General features: G+C 37.4%; 1 protein-coding gene across 2 annotated transcripts; it reads right to left on the bottom strand.

Moving 5' to 3' along the window:
• Positions 1 to 5,814: 5,814 nt before the first annotated feature.
• Positions 5,815 to 15,270, bottom strand: aldoab (aldolase a, fructose-bisphosphate, b). 2 transcript variants are annotated; one of them, XM_026223184.1, is made up of 7 exons: positions 15,115 to 15,270; positions 10,015 to 10,131; positions 9,647 to 9,913; positions 9,394 to 9,554; positions 7,660 to 7,918; positions 7,058 to 7,257; positions 5,815 to 6,103 (listed from the first exon to the last, which is right to left on the bottom strand). In XM_026223184.1, the coding sequence occupies exons 2-7, from the start codon at positions 10,124 to 10,126 to the stop codon at positions 6,008 to 6,010; spliced, it is 1,095 nt and encodes a 364-aa protein (XP_026078969.1). In that variant the 5' UTR covers positions 10,127 to 10,131; positions 15,115 to 15,270; the 3' UTR covers positions 5,815 to 6,007. The 2 variants fall into 2 exon arrangements, with proteins under 2 accessions (XP_026078969.1, XP_026078970.1); XM_026223185.1 differs by having other exon boundaries at positions 10,015 to 10,126; positions 15,115 to 15,247.
• Positions 15,271 to 24,566: the final 9,296 nt, after the last annotated feature.

Genomic DNA, 24,566 nt, shown 5'->3' with positions numbered 1-24,566 from the left:
TGAAGGATTATGGATCTTCCAGACGCTCAGCGCTGAAAATACATACTCTGTCGTGACTAGAAAGACATTTTTAAAAGACCCATAACATGTTGTTGAAATGCTTAAATTTCAGACAAAGATGCCAACGATTGGGTGAGTCAGCTGGTCAGTTTGTCACAGATTTAAGAAACCTTGTCAAGGCATGCAAATTTGGAGCTCTCTGTAAAAATTTAATTAGAGACCAGCTTATTGAAAAAACAAACAGCGCATGGGTCAGAGAGAGGCTGCTTATTGAAGATGATAAACTTACTTTGGATAAGGCTCTCACTCTGGCACTCCAAACGGAAAAAGCTACACAGCGTGCAGCTAAAATTGCACAGACTAACACAGCTAAAACTGATGTCACTTTTGTACCTGCAAATGCAGTCATGGATGAGGAGCTCCAGCCTGGAGTAGTGAAACTGTCAGTAAATTATGGGTGAAAACGTCGCACAGAGATTCCATTCTACAAAACCCAGCATGGTGCTTATGTCCTGGGTCTTAACCTGTTCCTTAGCCTTGATATTTCTCTACATTACAACAGTGGTGCAGCCATTCTTCAGGTGGACTCTTCTCGGCAGAGACAGTTTCCCACTCTATTTAATTGTTTAGGCTGTCTCTCTGTTTTCGATCACAAACCCCTGCTTGCCCCAGATGTACCGCCCTTAATACAGTCCCTGCTATGAGGGCCTCTCGCCATGCGTGACATGGTCACCACTGAAATACAAGACATGCTAGCTGCAGACCTCATTGAACCCATTGATGCTTCTCCTTGGCTCTCAAATGTTGTGATTGTGCAAAAACAGTCTGGGGGCATATGTCTCTGCATTGACCTGTGGGGACCTAACAAGGCTGTGGTGCCAGACAAATAGCCATTGCCAACAATTGAAAAACTCACAACACTCCTCTATGGCTCCTCAATGTTCACAAAGCTGGATCTTAAGCAAGGTAACATGCAGATACCCCTGCATGAGGACAACAGAAACTTGACTGCATTCGTACTCACATGGGGTTGTTTTATTTCAAGAGTATGGCTTTAAGCCTAAGTTCAGCTTCTAGCTGCTTTCAGGAAATCATGGCTACTGTCCTAGCATTGCAGTGTGTCCTTCGATGATAATGTAGTACATAGAAAGGATGTGGCCACTCATGGTGAATGCCTCAGATGGTTGTTCACAGCTCTGTCTAGACACAATCTGACACTGAACACAGACAAATGTGTATTTGCAATCCCAGCAATATACTTTGTGGGTGTCACAGTGTCTGGGTTGTATTCCCAGCTTAATTTGCACCCAGCTGTCACTAGTTACTAATCATTACATTCGGTCTAATTCCCATTAGTGTTTGTCTCTCCTTGTGTATTTAACCCGGTCTGTCTTAGTATGTGTCACGGAGTCCTTGTTTGATATTCACGTCCGTCTCAAGTCTTGTTCTTGCTTTGTGTCCTTGTCAGTTTATGTTCTGGATTGATGTTTTGGTTTTGACCCCTGCATGGACTGTTTTCTCTTTTGGATTTACCCTGAATAAATGACATACGCGCACTTGTATCTCTCACCGTGTTTCCTTGTATCCTGGCCGTGACAGTGGGTCTTTGGTAGTCCAGCTCAGGTAACACACTATTGCAGTCCAATGTAGAGCTATTCTCAGAATTCCTATGCCAGCCTCAGCTAAACAGAATGCAACTTTCCTTGGCATGACTGCTTACCATCTCAGGTTTTTACCTCAGTCATCTGTAATCACTACTCTTCTATAACAGCTACTCAAACATAATTCACTCTGGGAATGGACAGTGGATTGTGAGCAGGCTATTCAAAAGCTCAAACACCTATTCACTTCACCACCAAAACTAGCTCATTTCGATCTTTCCAGCCCCACCCTGGTGACAGGTGACTCAGCCACAGGGGCAGTCGGAGCGATACTGTCATAGCTTTTGCTTCACAGGTTCTGAGTACTGCTGATTAGTCATACTCAGTGGGAGAGAGAGAGAGGTGCACAACTACCAGCTGCTCCCGGAAAAGACAGCTGTGCAAATCAACTAGCAAAGCCAAGCAGGTGGAGTATGGCAGATATAGAGAATGACCTTGTGCAGTTATTTTATAAGCCCATACTGGCCGCAGTGTCTCTTGAAGAACTTAAGTGACAGTCTGCAGCAAACCCACTCTCTGTTACCCTCAGCATCTACATTCAGAATGGCTGGCCAGCTTGGGTGAGTGCTGACCTGACACCTTTTTCCAGAGTCAGGGCAGAACTGACATGTTGAGGTCATGAGTCATGCATTGCACAAGGGCACCAAGCAGTTATTCCTCTGTCCCTTATGGAGCGGGTGCTGTCAGTGGCACGAAGGGTCATGTTGGGGTAGTACGACTGAAGCAGAGGTGCTGAGACTTGGTTTGGGGGCCAGGGATTGACAGAGAGCTAGAAGCTCTTGTACGAGATTGTGCATCTTATCTGCTTAGTGGTAAAACAGATGCTCCAGCTCCGCCACCATTATAACCTGTTGACTGGCCCAACAAAGCCATGGGAGCAAGTACAGATGGACATTTGTGATGAGCTCACCTCTGTTCCTAATCATCAGCGGTTCTTAGCTGTGGTTTATAACCTCCACTCAAAGTGACCCGAAATTGTGTCTATGGGCTCAGTAACAGCCTCCGCAATGGTTGATTTCCTGAAGCAGCTCTTTTCACGATGGGGAATCCTACGAGCCATAACCATAGAAAATGGGCCACAGTTAATTTCCTGTTAGTTTTCAACCATACCTAGCTGCCAGGAGCATGTTATGTTTGTTAACCAGTTCGTCATTGGTATTATTTTTTATAGTAATACTGTCGTGATTACTATACTATCTATCGTAATACTGTTGCTTGATTTTGCAGAATCGTATTTCTTATTATATTATTTTTATGTATTGACGTGATAATAAATACACTGGTTTGTACTATTATTCTCCTAGTTATTTACTCAAGGAAGCGGAAATCTTGCACATTCATGGAAACTAGCTTACTTCCAGTGTTGCAAAATAGGATGGTTGTTTTTTGTATTCTTAGTTATACTTGACTTTTATTTTCTCATCATGCAAAGTGTTCCCATTTCACATGAACAATGCTAAAAAGAAGAAGAAGAAGAAAACCCACAACGTGTTGTGGTCACATCAGTGTCTGAGACATCTGCTAGACTGAGGGTGTTAGGAATTTTCCATTAGTGGTGTTATGTTTCCTTTTTTGGTTAAACATGTTAGTGAATCAGTGACACACACATTGTGTCTCAGTGTATGACAGCAGCTTTGACCACAGATTCTTCAGGAGGTACATGACAGTGTACCTGCCAGTATGAACCAGTAGGTGGTAAAATCACACCACAGATGATATGTGCAGGGAGAGCCGACAAAGGAATCTGTCAGGTGAGAGCAATGGAAGCTTATTTCCACCACAGAATGAAAAGGTAGTTGCACGTTTTATCTTAAAACTCTGAGAAGAATTCATAATTGCTAGATGCCTGCTTGCAATTGAGAGATATAAAGTGGGATTATGTGAAAAAAAAAATATATATATATTGTGAGATATGAACTCAGAAATGTGTGAAAGAAGTCAGAATTGTAAGAATTCTGTTTTTATTGATTTATTATTCCATGACAGAAATAAGATTCCATAGTCATACAATTCTGACTTTTTCTTGCGATGTTGAGTTTTTAATCCTACAATTCAGATTTTAAGTTACAAAGTCACAGTTACCATTTTTTTTAATTATATTCTGTGGCAATATTTTTTTCTTTTTAATATAACAGCAGTAAATGAGAACTGATGTTGTCAAGCTCTAAAATGACAAAAAACACCCTAAAAAGTACCAATCAGGTAGAGGTCTATTTAATTTTAGTTGAATATTACAAGTCTCCTGAAGCCATATGATATCTACAGGATCAGGATCTAACCGAAAGTGTGAACTATTCCTTAAATAAATCCCTGCTGTTAATGTTTTCACAGGTCCTGTCTGCTCTCTGCCTCCCTCTGTAGGGAGATTCTGAAGGTCTGGTACAGTGCAAACAGGGTTCTGTATGGGTCCAGGCTGGGATCAGCAGTTTGGGGATGAGTTTAGGTTGAGCCAAAGAAGGTTTTCCAGAGATGTATTCATGTGTCTCTGAATTACACACTTGGGTCACTGAGAATGTGGAAGGAGCAGCCGTTGGCTTTGTGACCTCTTTGTCCAGTGGCACAGACAGCAGCTTTACATGCTCTAGCTCTGCCACACTTCTCACTCTTCTTTAAATTTATCATTCACTTAATTTACATTTACATTACATTTAGTAATTTAGCAGACGTTTCAATTCAAAGTGACTTACAAACGAGGACAATGGAAGCAATCAAAATCAACAAGAGAGCAATGATATGCAAGTGCTATAACAAGTCTCATTTAGCTTAACAGAACAGAACTAGAAAAGAGCAAGCTAGTGTTATAGATGCCTTAGTTAATTTCCTTAATTGTATACTAAACAAAAAGAAAACAGATAGATTAGAAAAGTTAGCAGTTAGTAAATGAATAGGGTGCAAGTATAAAGGGCACTTTTTTTTAAAGAATAGAATAGAGAGTGCTAGAGTGCTAGAGAAACTGACTCACATGCAACTCTTAAAAGCTTAAGGGGAACAGGAATGTGACAGAGAAAATGGACAGTGAAATTCCGAATAACTTGGAAAAAAAACAACAAAGTACATTTGACAAATTAAAGCTCATGAGTTAATCAACAAAAAAGTCATTTTTCTGGTTAACACAAACAGTTAGCCTCCACTGGTAGATGCTGTAGCTAGCTACATCATTATGTAGGGATAGTAGTTGTGTATTCTGATCCTAGCCAAGTTGCATGTACAAAAATACAACACTATTGTACCATTACGATAATTATGATGAAATATGTAATGATTATATATATTTTTTTATTTTTTAACCCCACTGAGGGAAGTAGTGGTCTAGTGGTTAAAGAGCTTGACTCCTAATCTTAAGGTTATGGGTTTGAGTCTTGGGCTGGCAATACTGTGACTGAGGTGCCCTTGAGCAAGACACTGAACCCACAACTGCTCCCCGGGCGCTGCAGCATAAATGACCTCCCACTGGAACCCTGGTGTGTGTTCACTGCTGTGGGTGTACACTTTGGATGGGTTAAATGCAGAGCATGAATTCTAAGTATGGGTCACCATACTTGGGTGTGTCACGTCACTTCTGATGCATATTACTCATTCATCACTTTGTAGAAGTAGAGTTAAAAATATTTTGCAAGATGGGAAGTCATAATTATGATTTTTTTATGTGCAAAAAATACAATACAAACCTAAAAAAAATGTAGAAGTTTATTCTACATTCTAAGCATATTTCACTCCATAATCGTAAGAAAAGAAGGAACAACTAGGGCCATTAAGTTTTTTTTTTCTTTGCAATTGGATTATTTTTATGACCCTAAGCACATTTTAGCCCCCGGATCTCATTACGAAAATGTGCTGTGAAATGTAACTTTTAACATTTTAAAAGAAATACCCTCATTACCATAATACAGTATTTTTTGAATATTTTTAAAGTCAAGGATTAAAGGCATGAGAAGAAATACTAGATAGATGTGTACATCTTTTTAAAATAATATATCATTTTGTCGGCACTGATGGCCTTGTGGTTAGTGTTTCGACATATAACGTCTCATGGACCTTTGCCAGTCCCACTTCCCTCTTTCTACCCAACGCTTTCTTCCCAACCAGCCCAAAACTGTATGGGTCGCAGTCACAAAAATAGGACAGATCAGGAGAATGACAGCATGAAACAGACGCAGACTGAATGATTTTATCAACTGAGTGGTCAGTTACAATGATACTTATTTTCTTTGACATCATTGTCAAATGACAGTGAAAAAATAACTAAAGGAGTAACAGTGAGTCTAGGTTACAGATATGATGCATCACAGTGTGAACAGGAGCAAACATCCGGTTGAGTCAGCGGAAGTGTTGTCACTTGTGTTTCTTCAATAAGCATGGTTGGCCACAAACAGAGACTCGCCTGCCACTGCTCCGGTGTCTCCTTTGGAGACATATTTTCCAACTGCTGCTGCGCTGTTGTTCTGTAGGAGGACATTGACGCACATTAGATTATTGAAAAACAGGAACAGTGAGATGGATGACAAAAATGTTAGCACATATCCTCTGTTACACAGGATTGCATTTTGTTCATACTGATGGGTGTAATCATGTGGTACTCAACTAATTTTACATTAAAGTTTGATGTTTAAAAGAGTGCAAATATCTGAAAGTAAAAATCTCATTCATTTTTTCCATACATTTTGAACTCCAACAAACCTTTAAAACATAACGGACCTATACTATGAACTACTAGAATGTTTATTAATGGCATACGCTTTTTTTGACACCATGAGTATTTTTTTATATTCATGTTTAATCGCAGTATTTATCATGATTTAGAAAAGAAATCTCCATAAACCAGAGAATCAAAACAAATAAAGTCAAAAGAACACTAATCACATAATAGAGTCACGTTCCCTACCTACTTAAACTTTTATGGATATCTGCATAATTTGCAAAAAAAAAAAAAAAAAAAAAAAAAAATGCAATATACTGGTTCAATATAGAAAATTGACATTTAAATTAGTTTAATATCTCTCCATTCTATTTAATTTGGTTATGCCATTCTCAATGCTTCATGGTAATGTAGTTCTTACAAAAAAAGAAAAAAAAAACACGCCTCATAGATTGTACAGTTAGTCTGTACATGGCTAATGACTCTTTCAGGAAGTGTTCATGAAAAAAAAACTTAACATTAAAAACTGTATAGTAAAACACTTGTGTAACAGAGGCCGCTAAAATGTGACCAGGTATACTCTATATACAGCTATGTAAAGTGTGATTTTTCTTTTTTAGTGGAATGGCATACTTCATCAGGCTACCAGGTCTAAACATATACAATTTCCAAATCTCTAGTGGAACTGGCAACACATATAATAAGTATTCATTTGCAACCTCTAATCAACTTTTCATTGTGTAAAGGTTGTTTTACGTACTATGGCTCTCTTGACAAATTCCTCCTGGCAGGCCTTGCCGTTCTCCTTCTTGCCCCCCCAGGCTTTCAGTGCTGAGGCTTGCAGGGCACGACCGTAAGAGAAGGTTAGGGCCCAGGGTTTGATTAGGGGACACTGGTTAATGGCACTCAGATTGATTGAGGCCTCCTCCTCACTCTGGCCTCCGGACAGGAAGGTAATGCCTTTTAGAGCAGAAGATGGTAGACATTGGAGTTGTGATCTTTACATCAAACACATGTTGAACTACATGCTGTATAGATGCAGTGTGTATAATTTTTTTTTTAATATAATAATAATAATAATAATAAATAAAAAAAGTATACATTTTTAAATATGTATACTAGAATATAGGTTTGATATAAAAATGCAAATTGTCACTAAGCTGTCCTTGAATTTTAGATTAGTTAGAATTTTCTATTTTTAATATCTATTTATCTGTATAAAATGTTATTTTCACCTGGTTGTGTACGATAATTTTACAAAAATATTTAAATAACTTTTTCTGGATGTCAACACTTCAATACGGTGGCCATTGATCATTCCGAAGTGCCATTCAAAGGGGAATCAAGGGAAAACTGACTCACCAGGAACTGCAGGGGGAACAGTGCGACGCAGGGCAGTGACAGTTGCCATGGCAATTTCTTGAGGGGCATACTTGTGGGAGCTGGAGTGACCAGCGGTTACCATGTTGGGTTTTAGCAGGGTTCCTTCCAGGTACACGTGGTGGTCTGAAAGAGCCTTATACACAGCTGCCAGGACCTTTTCCGTCACATACTGGCACCTCTTCAGATCATGGTCACCATCAGGCAGGATTTCAGGCTCCACAATGGGCACAATGCCATGCTGAGAAGACAAAAGCAAACAATGTGTGTGCATTGTGACATCTAGCATTCGCTTTTATCCAAAGCAACTTACAGTGCATTCAGGCTATGCAATTTTATCAGTATGTGTTTTTCCTGGGAATTGAACCCATGGCCTTGTGCCATTTTTGTGACACCCTGTATTTGTAAATGAATGCAGCAAAATACAAATAACCATGCAAAAAAAAAAAAAAAAAAAACCTATAAAATTAACTATAATTTTTAATAATAATATTAAAGGTGCATTCAATAGTAATTTTGACACAAATAAACACTATGCTCAAATTAGATGAACGGTAGTCTATAAAAAAAAAAAGAAAGTGTTTTAATGTATCATGTTGTTCCATGTATTGTCTTTCACCATGTAATGGTGCTAATGATACTAATCTTATGAGCGAATCCTCACACTCATTGGCTATTGCCTGTGGAAACAATAGTGGCATAGTGTTGTTTGGTGATGTGAGGAGCCAAAATTAGACAAATGGAAAACACTTGTCATGCTTTAATAATATTCTCTATGTCCGAAAATATTCTGCAAATGCTTTTCCATCTCCTGTTAGTCGCAAAAACTATTTTTCACAAGTCAAAAAGCACCTAGAGCAAGTGTAAAAATGTTATCTATCTCTATATATAGGTGCCAACATGTTTCCATCTTCCATTATTTACAATAACTCTTTTGCAAAGTCAAAAACCACCAAGAGCGAGTATAGAAACTTTTTTGCAAATTAAGATTCTGATGCATTACTTAAAAATACAGGAACATAGCTATTAATGTAGACCATTCTCTGAATCTCAGTATTATCGATGTAATTTACATAAAATTACACAGATACTTGTTACATTAAACTGAGATAAGCAGTGACAACCGTTAAGAAAGTCTTTCTTCACTCTAAGATTTCACATTTACACTGATTCAGGTCCATACATGGCAATGTAGCTTTAAACACCACTGTGTTAATGGCATTTAGAGTAAATAAAGAACAGCAAGGCTAGTGTTAACTAATGAACTACTCAATGCACTTTTAAATCATGTTGATTAATTATTTTATAATTCACGCCAAATCAGTTATTTTGCTTCTTTTTACGGCATTGCAGTTCATAGTAATATTAATGGCATTCTATTTTGTATTTGTTTTAAAGCATTTATGGACACGGAGCATAAACGTAAACATATATAAATAATTTTGGTATTTATAGTTTTCACCTGACATCACACCCACTGAAATACTCTGGAGGCTGATGTATATGGTTCACAAATGGCCATAACAAATCTTTGCTCTTTCTCCTTTTGAGAAGTGATCTTAATAACAAAGACTTGAAACAGTTGGAAAATTTACTGCACAGCTGCAGTTTTATGGATGTTTTTGCACCGGTCTTTGACTGAAAACAATAAATTGTGTTAATAGTGTTATGTCACCACTGGATGTCCAAAGCAAAGCAAATTTTAAAGTGTCTCACCATCTGGCAGATGCTGGCATAGCGAGCGAGTACATTGGCATTCTCAATAATAGCAAGATTGGATGGAGTTGTGGGGGTGATCTTCAAAACGCAGCGCCATTTAGCAAAGTCAGCACCATCTTTTTTATACTGAGCGCAGCGCTCGTACAGCCCATCCAGACCTGAGATGGACATGCATGAACATTTGTGAAAAGAGAGAATGACATTCATAAATTAAAAAGTTAAAAAGGATATGAGGAAACATCATCTATACCCTGTGTGGTTGTTTCTCCGTTGGTGCCAGCCAGAGGTACCACACCCTTGTCCACCTTGATTCCTACCACCATGCCTCTCTCCTTAATCAGCTGAGGGAAAGGCTTGCCATCATCAGTCTTCTGATAGAGAGTCTCATGGAAAAGGATGACTCCTCCAATGCAGGGCAGGATGCAGTCATCAGCGGTGAAAAGCAACTGACGGTACAACCTCCTGTTCTCCTCTGTGTTCTCAGCGTTGATGCTCTGGAAGCGCTTTGCTACGCTGCCTAGAGTGACCACATCGTAAAAAGGAAGCCAGTGAATAAGGGGAAAAATTGTCCAGTTCGGTGAATTATCATTTTGGAAGCAAGTGAGTATTTTAATGTACCTGTGGATTCATCAGCTGCAAGAATTCCCTTTCCAGGAGCAACAATTCTCTGAGCAATATCGCTCAGCTCTTTCTTCTGATCAGGGCTTAGGAATGGATATGCATGAGGCATCTTTACTGGAAAGAGAAACGTGAAATCAGGAACAAACAGGAACAGGAACAGATGGTAGCCAAATAAAAAGTACTGTGGAATGAATGCGGTACTGTCACAGTTGGTTTTGGGGTTTGTCTTTTATTTTGTAATCCCACTGGTATGTTACCTGCTTTCTGTTTGTTGTATGATTCCCTTGCACTCATGTACTTGCCATGTGCTCTATGTGTCTTGCTCAGATCGGTTGTTTTTTGTCATGTGTTTCTCAGTACTGTTTAGTCATTGGCTGATCATTTTTATTGTTCATAGGTGTTCCTTGATCAGTCATTAGTCTTGTGTATAAATAGCCCTCATGTTTAGTTGTTCCTTGTTCAGCTTTGTGTTCTGTTTGTTGAGTTTCTTGTTATGTTCAGTCATTGCTAATTTTGTGTTTTATTCAAGTTGCGTTCTAATGTCTGCATGTGGGTTCAGTTCAATTCGACTATGGGTGACTCATTGCAGAAAGTGTGATCAACAATGAACCCACCAGTTGCCTTGCTATAAGGTGTGTTTGACTTCATGCAGTGTTTCTCAGACCTATCAGCGAGAGCAGCAGCTCTCTCAATCAGGTGTGGAACTGAAAGCGGAGATGTCAAGTCGGATACTTTCTGCACTGGTAGTGATGCTCTTGTGGTGTCTGCATACTCTCACAGATGAAATGTATAACATGTAATTTTGGCAAATACACAGATGTTTCAGAAATTTTCATGAGCAACCAAATTACTTTTTTATATACTGCTTAATACAGAGCCATCTCTTCAAAGTTAAACAAAAATTCTATTTAAATATCAAAAAAGAGGGTGTGTATTTTTTTCATAAGTTACTCAATATAATATTGTGCCTACAGTAAAAAGCGTTTATTGTTCTAAGAACACTTTTTGAACATTTGTGAGGAGTATTGGAATTGAAGATGTTCAGTATTGGAATTGACTTCTGTGTCGGACATACGACATAACATCTGCACTGCAGGATGTGTGTAAGTTTTCACTTAGTCTGCAGTGTCCATGGGCATGTTGCTTGTGTAAAACCTGCAAACCTGCAAATCATTGCAAAAGCTGAAGCAGCTTGAAGCATCAGCTGTGATGGTGGCAAATAAATATCAAAGCACTGATCATTTATATAAAACGACAGAGACAATAAAACCACAGATGATTGCATTCTTTCAGTTTCCACAAGGACTTGCACAACGGCAGAACAACTGTTTGTTGCGGATAACAAAGTGATGTAATACTACATTTTATAAGACACTTGTTCTTTGTTTTGTTTTAAATTGTAACATTCAAATATATTAAAGTGCAAAACAGACAAAACTCAAATAGATACGGAGGGAGGGGTACTAGCAGACCAATCACTGTGCTTGCAGTCTGTGTGGATTTGACGTGCAGTGATATTTATGTAGAGGTGCATATCAGAAGTATAAATCAGCCTTTAGAAACATGCATCATTATGTGGTAAATTTGGCCAATTGTTAAACAGCTGTGTTGACATCAGCACTCTGCAGTCACTCTGAAAAAGCTGTGACATATGACTCCGCTTTTCTGCATGTAACATGACTGTATTAATAATAAAAAGACATGACCACAAAACCCAAAACCAACTGTGACAAAAGATAAAAGACAAACACAAAACTCAGGTCGAGCTGTGACTGGTATACTGATGGTATAAGATGATATTGTGGAACTTTAAATTTACTGTAAAGTACTAATTGCTGTGTCAGTCATCAAACAGATGGTTGTTTCCTGATTACTTCCATAATCATTTGGCCACTGCTCAGTCAAACCGATAATTATGCACCAGATTTGCTCCACTGGTTTAGTCAGAGCTGGGCTGGAAAATTAACCTGTCAATGGAGTAGTGTTGTTTTTTTTTTTAAGGTGAACCCATACGTATGTTAACATCATCCTGGTTCCTTTGACAAAAAGCCAGTATTTTCCCATTGGCTTTTGGTGAAAATAAGCTCTGTTACCAACATTCTACACTTACATTTAGCTGACGCTTTTATCCAAAGCAACTTACAATATATGTGTCAGAGGTAGCACACCTCTGGAGCAACTAGAGGTTAAGTGTCTTGCTCAGGGACACATTGGTGTCTCACAGTGGATTTGAACCCAGGTCTCTCACACCAAAGGCATGTGTCTTATCCACTACACCAACACCACCATCAACAAAAGTATGATTCTTAAATTTTCTTTTGTTTTTACATTTGTATATTCTATACAAATAATGCAAATTTTGGAGCCTCAATACAATCCCCAGAAGTACATATTAATAACCATGCCAGTTGATCTATAATGTGCACTGGATGCTGTTGCGTGGATCTGTCAGATTAACATCACGTAAATTCACCCATTCCTGCCGAAATGCATGACATTAAGTGGCCAATGAACTTGGAGTAAAACAGAGTAAAAAAGTTTATGGTTACCTGCACAATGTGTTTGATAGCAATAAAACACATGGTCATTTTAATTGAAAGCATTATTTTTGCCGCTTTCCATAGAAATCAGTGTGTATTTAACAAAAACTTTTTCCCTCCACCTAGTACTTAAATGTCTATTTAAGTGTCTGAAACCTAAGATAACATTTTAAACACTGAACGTGTTGTGACGTATGAAAAAAACTGAGCGAGTCTTTCTCCAAAGATAATTAACATAGCTTAGATAGTGAAAAAGTGAAAGTCATTGCATTTGCCAAGCATGGTAGGCCATACTCGGAACTGGTGCTCTGCATTTAACCCATGCAAGTGCACACACACACACCCCCAGAGCAGTGGGCAGCAATATATCCAGCACCCAGGGATTCAGTGCCTTACTCAAGGGGCACTTCAACCGTGGGTGTTGAGGGTGGAAGAGAGCACTATTCATTCACTCCACCGACCGAGACTCCAACCAGCAACTTCCTGGTAACTAGTCCAGCTCTCTAACCATTAGGCCACAGCTGCTCACACCATGATAGGAAACCACCTTGTTTTAGGGAAGTTTGTGTTTTATTAAACATCCGTAAAAGGCTTTACAACATAACTTTACAATATTTTACTTAGCTAGTTATAGATTGAAGATTGTCTTCTGTGTTAAAATAATATCCCTGGGTATATCTTTTTTGTATTAAAAATAAGCTTCTGTTTCATAAATTTGGTACTGATAACATCTTAACATTACTTACCACTGGGGTCTTTGCTATTATATTCCAATATCATTATGTCTCAATTAGCTATAGATTAAGAGTTGTTGTTTTAGCTGTGTTTTTATGTTGTTAAAATAACATTCTGTTCCGTAAATCATTGTATGCTGGTGTATTTCACTACTTTTTAGGACAACATATTAAAAATGCCAAGAATACCATGTCAAAGAAAATCAAACAAGCATAGTAATGTGTTGTAGACGATATGAAGCACAAAAAGCATACGGCATTAAACTCTTGGCTATTGTAGGAATTACTATAATTTCCTTTTTTGGATTAAAATATCTGCTAAATCATCAGTGACTCAAAAGGGATGTTGTGATGGGGAAATATTTTACAGAGAGGTTTTTTTTTCCCACCCATATTTAAAAATACTGTCTGCTATCATCGTTTGTTTGACTTGAAAGATAAGGTCCCCCCTTTTATTTTAGAGAACTTCTGCTTTTCTTTTACGTTTAGTATTAGTGGGGCATATGCTGCGACAACATGCTTAACTCGTCCTCTTCATCTGTATCTTTTTTTCTTTTTCATTTCCTCATAATGACTGTCACTTACTCCCACGTTTTTACTCCCCTCACCCTGTAAGTAAGCATAAGGCCTACATGAGGCCTACTCTCATTGTTGACCTTTATTTGAAGAATGTAGGACAAGCTCTTTTCCTACCCCCCCATCCGCCTCATAGCTGAATCTACCGTTGCCCTTTTTGACATTACTGCCTAAGTGTTCAGACTATATATAAACTAGCTTCTACCAGCTGCACTGGTGTTGATGTGCTGTTCTAGCACAAGGGTACATCCAAATACACACACACACACACACACACACACAAATATATATATATATATATATATATATAAAAACAATTTGTTGTACTTTGCTTTATTGGGGAACATTGCCTGCTGCAACTACTAAATTATCATTTCTACACTTTAACTCTCAGAGACCCAGGCATTGATACTTGATATATATATAATTTTTATAACAATTATAATGAGCCACTGGTTATAAAAGCAAAATATAAAAAAACTAGCATATAGAAGGCCTACAGTACAGTTGCACTTACCTTTATAACATTGGACTGAAGGATGCCCGCCAGTTTAGTTTTCCAACAGTAATAAGACTGTTTTGAATCGTTTCAAATGAATTATTTAGACTTGTTTCTCTATGATTTACTAAATGTCTTTGCTGTGTAAATATCATTAGAATCTGCGGACTATTGTTGCTTTTCTGCAGTAGTTAGAAATATAGTCTTATATTTACATTAAGATTTATATTGCTTTAGAATATTGTCATTTTTATTATTCAACATGTTGATCATGTTTGCTCCAGTGGTGCCAGTATTATTAGTGAGTGACCATACTGATATGCTGCGAAATTCAAATTGTAAAAATATTATATTTAACAAAAATTATTAGCAATATTAATATTGGTGAATTGCTTTAAAACATTAATTAGATCTTGCTCCGAAAAGCCAATTACACATAAGAAGCCTTTAGATATAGTCAACCTTTTGCAATATCTAACACCGCCAGTAAAATCTGTAGCAGTGTGTGATAATTATTTCAATTCATGAGGCCTAACACTTTGTTGCAGTTCTGAGTGTTGTAATCAGGAAGGAAACAGAACTCTTGCTTCCTCCTCCTTTTTTATTTTGAAGTGTTTTGTTCTGCTGAAGCTATACAACCACAATGTGCTATTTATATTGTTAACTTAGCACTGTGAAACTGTAGCCTTCTTATATCAATGTCCAGTTAAAACAGAATTCAAATGCATTTTAAAAACTATTTTCTTACCTTTCTTGCTGTAAGGAGCACAGACAAAATGGAGCGACACTTGAAGCGAGGGAGAGCGAAAGAGAAGGGGGAAGAAGAAAAGATCTGCCACAGAACAAGACAGTTGCCTGGCAGATTGGCCACTGCATTTATCCAGCTTTATGACCCCTCACATTCAGCTGTCCGGCTAAAATTAGCTCTATCCTGACACTGGAGAAGGGTAGCAACATTCCCAAACATGCAAGAGAGCCAGGAGGACCCATAGAAGAGACTGTGTGGAATAAAACGCTTTACAGTTGAGTGAGCTCTCCTGCAAATATGTTAAAGGCTGCAAGGAGATGTTTAAAAAGGGAGAAATGCAAAGAAGTTGGCTAATATAAACAAGTGTCGGAAGCTACAGCACACACTGTTGTTGGACATTTCATCTGACAATAGCACTCTGACCATTGATCTTTTAGTGGCTTTTAAACAGTCACACAGCTGGTTGAGCCTAGCTGAAGCTGGGTCTGTTATTAATAGCCCTGGTTTTGTTGTTTAAAATGGACATAAAGTTTTATTTTATTTTTTCAGCGAAAAAGAAAAAAAAAACTGCTTTCTGGATTTTATGTATAAAAAGATATGTGTGAGTCCAGGTATTGTTTTAAACTTTAAGATTAAAATAAGGCCATTTCCAAACTGTGAAAGAAGAAAAGTTAATTATTATGTGTTTGACAATGTGAGCAGAATAAAAAAAGAAAGACAGGAAGACATAAAGAAAGAGACACACAGAAGACAGAAAGTGTGAAAGACAGTTTCAAACCTGTCCTCCTTTGCAACCTTAACAATTGCAACGCCTCATTTCATATATTTGCACGCCCATGGTTTAACAATAAATGGTGCAACACTTTTACGGTTATCTCTTTTAAGGTACAAAGGCCAATAAACTCCTGTTATGTGAGTGTGAAGTCATTTTTAATTTCATCAAGAAACTTTGATCAAACGGATGTGTATATAGACACATATTTTTTTTTCATCTTTGCAGATGGCCTGACTAGGCATATAGGACATTTTCTGTAAACCACCAAAGACTTTCCGCTCTGGTTTCGGTCTTCACTGCTAATGACCACACAGTTATTTTTAAACTTTGAACATTTACAATATTTTATGTCTTAGGGGCACAAAACCATTATTCATAGTAAAGAATGAGTTATAATAAAGGTTAACTTATTTCTTGAAAAAATGGCATTTTATTATTGTTATTATTATGAATGCATATTATCTATACAATATACTATATGTGCATTTATCTATACAATTTAAGGAAATAGAAATGAAGATGCACAGAAAGAGGAACTGGCCTAGTAGTCTTTATTTATGATTAGAGACAAAGTCTCACTTAACACTTTGCTCAACTACATGCCATAATGTTCATTTTATTTTATTCACATTCAAACATTCACAGAGTATGATAAACATTTTTAGGCAAACACTTGGTTCAAAAATATCTGATAAAATTTCAGATCATAAAATGTCTTGCTTCTCTCATCTCAAAACACTATATGTAACATTTATTGACTACTTTACATAGGCCTATTTTTTTTTTTTTTTAATTTGGCACACTGATTCAGAAGGGTCTTAAAAGTGCTCAGACCAATTTTGAGGTCCAGCACTGAAAATCAGGAACATCACCAACTACTCAAAATTTTCCTTTCAGTTCTTGGATCTAGATCTAGTCATAGCCAATACATAGCCAGCACTTAAATAGCCTGTGCATACAGTAGCAGGCGCTGTCACCGTTTTAATGACGGACAAAAAAAAAAAAAAAATTAACATTTGCACATACGCTGGTCAAAAACTATATATTGATAAGTAATACAACAACATATAATTTGTTTTTACCATCGGGAAATCATAACAGGTGCGATCCCGCGCTGTTTCGTACTGGAACTTACACAAAGCGACGAGTGATCCTCGTCACCTAGATAACATATATTTCTGAGAAATTTCTTATTTGATTTATGATTGCTGATACACTTAATTTATTTACATTCAGGCTAATCATGTTATACTCTCCACTCGTCCTCACATGTATAAAATGTAGTAAAACATGGTTTTACCATAGTAATATAATTTTAAATAACTGTTTTCTATTTGAATATATTTTAAAATGTAGTTTATTTTTGTGATCAAAGCTGAATTTTCAGCATCATTACTCCAGTTCAGTACTCTTCAGTGTCACGCGATCCATCAGAAATGCTTTTCACTGCAACTGTAGTACTTTTCACACCATTTTTATTTATTTTTTCATTGCTGGCTTATTTTAGGGAAAGTGTAGTGAATATAATCTGAAATTGAGTTGGACATAATTACTTAAATTATATTTCAAAAAAGTTTGTCAAAAATACTTGACTCATTGCTCACCTTCGCCTCTTCTCAATGTCATTCATAGTCATGTTAACCAAATAATACAAATTAGCTTATAAAACCAAACAGAATAGCTAAAAAAGAGAATACATATATAATTTTTTTCTTTGCAAAGTTAATAAAAAAAGTGCATAAAGTTCAATAAAAAAAGATTTTGGTTTCTGTTTGGTTTTATAAGCTAATTTGTATGTTTATGTATGAGTCAAGTATTTTTTTTCTCTATAAATGCAATTTAAAAAAAGAGTGAGTACGCAAGAGCAAACACAGGACCACAAATAATACTGACAAAAAAACTTACTAAATAATGTTGATATAAAAAAAGGGAGGGGGGTGCCCTTTTTCAGTTTCAGCACATGCCCCTCAAAAGGTCTGTGCACGGCCCTGTATCGGCCGATGATTAACGCGCATCTCATCAGTAAAGCCGGTTATCTAATCAGTGGTAAATACCATCAGGTGCTTGATTTCACACTTGATTTCTACCGCTGATTAGATAACCGGCTTTACTGACAAGATGCGCATTAGTCATTGGCCGATATAGGCTATATTGTGCACCTACAACTGAAGGTCTTCAATATTAAGATAATTACAAGAAACATTAAAGTCTCATGTGTGTTGTTAAATGCTACATAATTGATCCACAAATCTGGACCTCGAGATCCACTTTCCTGCAGAGTTTAGCTCTAACCCTAATCAACCACACTTGAGCATGCTAATCAGTGCCAATCGATGTCTTTGGGATCATTAGAAAATCACAGGCAGCTGACTTTGATCAGGGTTGGAGCCAAACTCTGCAGTGCATTAGACCTCCAGGGCAAGATTTGAGGAAGAGGGTGACACATGATGACACCGCATCCCAAGTACAACGTTTCTTGAAGTTTGATGTCATTTCCTGGTTCACTGTGACTTTTGCTTTTATCTTTGAGGTCATTATTCTTGCTTAGTTGTTCAGATTTGTTTTTGCCTCTCCCTCCTTAGATATATGGACTGCCTTTTGCCTATTTCTCAAAACATACTCTTGTTCTGTCTTTGTTTTTCATATATCAGGAAAATGGCATACTGTAACTCTCCCAGAATGTTTCTTAATGTAATGTGTAGTTTTTAAAAATGTATTAAAACTGAATTGCTATACAGTAGCATCTGTTAACCAAAAGAATATCAATAATCAAAATGTTTTCTTAAAATCCTAATGATTTTGTATTTATATCTTCAGCCATTTGAATGTTTTGGTTGGTTAGGCTGCTATCATTAATTTATTTTATTGCATTGCTGACAAACAGTTTTAAGGTTTAATTGTAGTTTGAGAGACATTTATTTGTGAAAATTAAGTGAAGAATGGCTATGGAGTTCTATACTGTACATAGAACTCCAAATAAAAACATTCTAGAAAATGATCATGCAGTTGAAAACGTGAAAGTTTAGTTTATTCAGTGCACTGAGGCATCTTCTCCATTGACTTTTCTTCAAATGTTGATCATTTTGGGATGGCAGCACTGTTGGGGTATTTAGAGTAGTCAGTCAACATATTTAGTTGCATTCACAGCTCAAATGTCCTGAAAGCTGAAGAGTTATGCTGCCCCATAAAGTATTCTCAGTAAAAATTAAGCCACAGTTAAACTATTACTTCACAGCATTGGTTTGCCAACTTCCTTATGAGTTTCTTCCTCTTCACTCTGTCAGTTGAGTCAAACAGTTTCTCTCTTTCTTTTTTTCACAAAATCAATTAATGATGACCAATCAATCATGTAATGTGTTGTTTTTATAAAGTAGTTCTTACTGCATAGTTAATTGCCACTAAAATGATTTATCATAATTAATTATTGAAAATTATTATAAACAATTATATAATTATTGTTTATTTTTTAAAACAACAAAAATCACACTTAATATTTTTCTCTGTACACCAAACTAAGGATGTGTATTTTTTTTTTTTTTTTTACATTTCATTGATACCCATACTTATCGATACTGTTATCGATACCTTTTGGTTGCTAAATGATATGAAGTTGTTGACAATTATTTATTACTGCTGAACTTTACCAACTTTATACATTTTCTTCATTCAAGAGAAGTGAGTTATTTTTTTCTTTGTTTTATTTTATTATCATTAAAGGAATAGTTCACCTAAAAATTTAAATTCTGTCATCATTTACTCACTCTCAAGTTGTTTTAAACCTGAATGAGTTTCTTCTTCTGTTGAATATATTAAGTTATTTTGAAGAATGTGCGAAATTAAACAGTTGCTGGTCCCCAGTGACTTTTCATTTTAAGTGTAAAGTGCTGCATCGACAGTTTCAGTTTTTAGACCTGCTCAGATTTCGTTATTGCGTTAAGGTTCGTTAAGGTTGTTACAGAGAGAGTCTTTCTGGATTTATACATTGAAAGCAACTACATTACCAGGTTTAAATGGTGAATTAGACTTTGTACCATTTTTGTAAAAAGTGTTCAAAAAATTTTTTTTCTTTTCTATTTTATTGTGTAAGACTTGCTCTTTGAAATGTGTTTCTTTCTTCTAGCTGCTCTACACAGAGTGACCAGGTGTTTCTAATTTGAATAATTAACTGCAGTTAAATGAACTGAGATGATGTTGATTACACACACCCTGATGAAGGCATGTAGTCTCAACGCGTTGATGTACCTCTCACCAAAAGAGTTTTAATGTACAGGTCCTTCTCAAAAAATTAGCATATTGTGATAAAAGTTCATTATTTTCCATAATGTAATGTTAAAAATTAAACTTTCATATATTTTAGATTCATTGCACACCAACTGAAATATTTCAGATCTTTTAATGTTTTAATACTGATGATTTTGGCATACAGCTCATGAAAACCCAAAATTCTGATCTAAAAAAATTAGCATATTTCATCCGACCAGTAAAAGAAAAGTGTTTTTAATACAAAAAAGTCAACCTTCAAATAATTATGTTCAGTTATGCACTCAATACTTGGTCGGGAATCCTTTTGCAGAAATTACTGCTTCAATGCGGCGTGGCATGGAGGCAATCAGCCTGTGGCACTGCTGAGGTGTTATGGAGGCCCAGGATGCTTCGATAGCATCCTTAAGCTCATCCAGAGTGTTGGGTCTTGCGTCTCTCAACTTTCTCTTCACAATATCCCACAGATTCTCTATGGGGTTCAGGTCAGGAGAGTTGGCAGGCCAATTGAGCACAGTAATACCATGGTCAGTAAACCATTTACCAGTGGTTTTGGCACTGTTAGCAGGTGCCAGGTCGTGCTGAAAAATGAAATCTTCATCTCCATAAAGCTTTTCAGCAGATGGAAGCATGAAGTGCTCCAAAATCTCCTGATAACTAGCTGGATTGACCCTGTCCTTGATAAAACACAGTGGACCAACACCAGCAGCTGACATGGCACCCCAGACCATCACTGACTGTGGGTACTTGATACTGGACTTCAGGCATTTTGGCATTTCCTTCTCCCCAGTCTTCCTCCAGACTCTGGCACCATGATTTCCGAATGACATGCAAAATTTGCTTTCATCCGAAAAAAGTACTTTGGACCACTGAGCAACAGTCCAGTGCTGCTTCTCTTTAGCCCAGGTCAGGCGCTTCTGCCGCTTTTTCTGGTTCAAAAGTGGCTTGACCTGGGGAATGCTGCACCTGTAGCCCATTTCCTGCACACACCTGTGCACGGTTTCTCTGGATGTTTCTACTCCAGACTCAGTCCACAATCTTCCTCAGGGTCCGGTCACCTCTTCTCGTTGTGCAGCGTTTTTCCCCAAACTTTTTCCTTCCCACAGACTTCCCACTGAGGTGCCTTGATACAGCACTCTAGGAACAGCCTATTCGTTCAGAAATTTCTTTCTGTGTCTTACCCTCTCGCTTGAGGGTGTCAGTGATGGCCTTCTGAAAAACAGTCAGGTCGGCAGTCTTACCCATGATTGCGGTTTTGAGTAATGGACCAGGCTGGGAGTTTTTAAAAGCCTCAGGAATCTTTTGCAGGTGTTTAGAGTTAATTAGTTGATTCAGATGATTAGGTTAATAGCTCGTTTAGAGAACCTTTTCATGATATGCTAATTTTTTGAGATAGGAATTTTGGGTTTTCATGAGCTGTATGCCAAAATCATCAGTATTAAAACAATAAAAGACCTGAAATATTTCAGTTGGTGTGCAATGAATCTAAAATATATGAAAGTTTAATTTTTATCATTACATTATGGAAAATAATGAACTTTTATCACAATATGCTCATTTTTGAGAAGGACCTGTATAAAACCAGTGATGCAATAAAGGCTTTTTAACTTTTCACTATACAATTCGAGTGCCTTGGAGTTCAAGTTTTTAGTCTATTTTGCCGTCAATACTGTTGACGGTGTCCTTTATCAGTAGGCTTTATATTTATGCTCAACATGAAGTATAGATATTGTTGTCATGAAGACAAGATCCTGGTCTGTCGGCGGTCTCCATCTATATCACCTACAGCAGCAGCAGCGCGTCAGGCACGATTCTGGTGTGTAAAGACACAGAAAACCCGAAGCAGCCGCAACGCAACTGACACGCAGCAGAAATGCCACGCTCACGCCACGCAGCCAGTGTGTCACCAGCAGTGTTGGGAACGTTACTTTAAAAAAGTAATTAGTTATAGTTACTCACTATATTTAGTAACTGAATTACTCTATAATAAAAGTAACTCGTTACCAGGGAAAGTAACTATTTGCGTTACTGTAAAAAAAAAAAAAAAAAAAAGAAAGTTGCTACATGTCAGAGAATTTTTACATTTTTTTTTTTTTTTTGCAGTTTTCACAAGTCAGTTGAAATGAGTAGAACAGACAGGTACATAACTTCCAATATTTATTGCACGTCAACAGACAGCAAGAGTTTTATCCTGCACTTCAAGTATTATCTTTATAAGAAAAGTGTTTTGGGCCACTAGCTGTAGATGCGTGTGTCACACATTACATGTACACATTACATGCACGTTTTTGCTTTTGACCACAAATGCCAACTTTTCATCGAATTGCTCCTGACTCGCCATCTCTGCTGCTAATCTCTGTGTAGCTGTTGCGTGTGTGTGTGTGGGTGTGTTTGGCGCCGCTGGCTCAGCCGCGTGTGCCGGCATGTGTGTAAAAACACTGGCTCTGATTGGCTACCATGAAACACATGACTCTGCCTTAGCCAATCACAACTGCTTATCTCGTCATTAACCCACCTGCTCACTCGCTGTGTGAGCCAGGGGTGCGTTCGGATTGCACACGCTGTGTCCAAATTCAGGGTCTACATCCTTCGGAGGACGCATTTGAAGGATGTTACGTCACAGCGCCGCGACGAAGGCTGTCCAAATTCGTAGGATCCTTCAAATGCGGCCCACAAATGCGTCCTCCTTTTCCCCAAATTCGAAGGATGGGTGTGATGGATCCTTTCTCGTCCTACCTATCCCATAATTCTTTTCGGCAGGACGAAGCGAGCGGTAGCGGAGTGGGGGAGGAGTATTATTTTCGATGTTTTTTAAAAACTGGCTTTTCAAAAAGATATATTTTCAGTGGTTTTCTAGTTAGGCATTTTGTTTTAGCGTTAAGCATTTTTTTTACATGTGTACGTGTATATGTAAAAAAAAAAAAAAAACGTTTACTTTTGTAAACTAGCTTCTTCCTTACTGCCTGTGTGAATATCCCCTTACACACAGCTTATTTGTAAGTGATTGAAGCTGTTTTAACGCTTCTAAGGACGAAAGAGCAGACAGAAGTGTTTATAAAGCTCCGGGGAGAGAACGATGAGCTCTTCACCGGCGTCTTGCTTGGCGCTGTCACGGTTGCTAGGCGACAGGATATGAGCAACGGTTAAGGGAGGGAACTGAAAGAAGGGTAGGCTGTCCAAATTCACAAACACCGACTTCCGGTTTTTGCGGTCGTCGGAGGACCCATCCTCCTTCAACCGGGTAGGAAGGATCCTAAGGAGGATGCAGACCCTGAATTTGGACACAGCTATAGTTTATTAAATCAATGCATAGTAACGCACCACATTTAACGTTCAGTAACGTTAACGGCGTTGTAACGACGGGAAAAGTAATTAGTTGAATCGATCAATGGGTACACACGTGCACCCTACCCTGTTTGCCCTGTAGCAAAACGGTCCGGTACGAATACACTTACCGTTACACCCCTAAAATATATATACATAAATATATACATAAAAAAGCCCTTATTATGAATTACAGTAATTGTTTTCTAAGAATAATTATTTACTGTGTGTACAGTAAAGAAGCTATTGGCAAAATTTCAGCTGTAGTAAGTCAGTTTTGTAACTTCAAACTTACTACAACCTTTGGGACATGAAAAAAAAAAAAAAAACCTTTTGGTGATTTAAAGTAATGTTTTTTTTTACTGGCAAAATTTCACCTGTAGGTCAGTCTTGTAACTAAAAACCTATTGCAAGATTTGAATCATGAAAAAAACAAAAAACTTTTGGTCAATTACAGTAATTGTTTTCAAAGATTAATTATGTACAGTAAGTGAGATGTTGGCAAAATTTTACCTGTAGTAAGTCAGTCAGTAACTACAAATGTAACTACAAATGTCTTTACAAAAATTTTCTTTAAATCAATTTTTTTTAAAGAAAGTAGTTTGTGTGTACTGTACATACAGTAAGGGAGATATTGTCTGTAGCGACATATTGGTTAAATATTTTCTGTCAGTTTTGGCATTGGAGACATAATTTGTATTAATTATTAGACTTCGTTTTGTACTGAGAGGTAAATTTGCAGACGGTCCCTAAAGCAAGCCTAGGCGAATATCAAACCTAAAACTAACTTTACTGCGCTCATTTAAACCATCTCATATTTTTTTAATATCGTGTTATATTGTACATAACTACGCATGTGATCCCTAAAATAAACCGTTTTCTTTAGCCCCGGAATGAATACGCCGAAGTGACCGCATATTGGATAGCCTCTAACGTTACATTTCTACTGTTCCAAATATAATTGTTTGCGCTCTACTTTAACACTTGGTTTTATTATAGGCCTAAATCATAAATATTTGACTGAAACTTGTATATTCATATATGTTTGCATGAACTTGTTGCCCCGCCTTCTACTTCTCAAACCTCCTTCTTT

Source organism: Carassius auratus, chromosome 37, assembly GCF_003368295.1.
Source record: "Carassius auratus strain Wakin chromosome 37, ASM336829v1, whole genome shotgun sequence".
Lineage (NCBI taxonomy): Eukaryota > Metazoa > Chordata > Actinopteri > Cypriniformes > Cyprinidae > Carassius > Carassius auratus.
The sequence above is the reverse complement of the archived record's forward strand: the minus strand, read 5'-3'. Positions and strand labels throughout refer to the sequence as shown.

Coding starts and splice junctions, on each gene's coding strand:
- aldoab (XM_026223184.1), bottom strand. CDS start 10,126: ATGCCTCATGCATATCCATTCCTAAGCCCTGATCAGAAGAAAGAGCTG. Junction 9,555..9,646: donor CGGAGAAACAACCACACAGG/GTATAGATGATG, acceptor TGTCCATCTCAG/GTCTGGATGGGCTGTACGAG. Junction 7,258..7,659: donor TGTTCCCCCTGCAGTTCCTG/GTGAGTCAGTTT, acceptor CTGCTCTAAAAG/GCATTACCTTCCTGTCCGGA.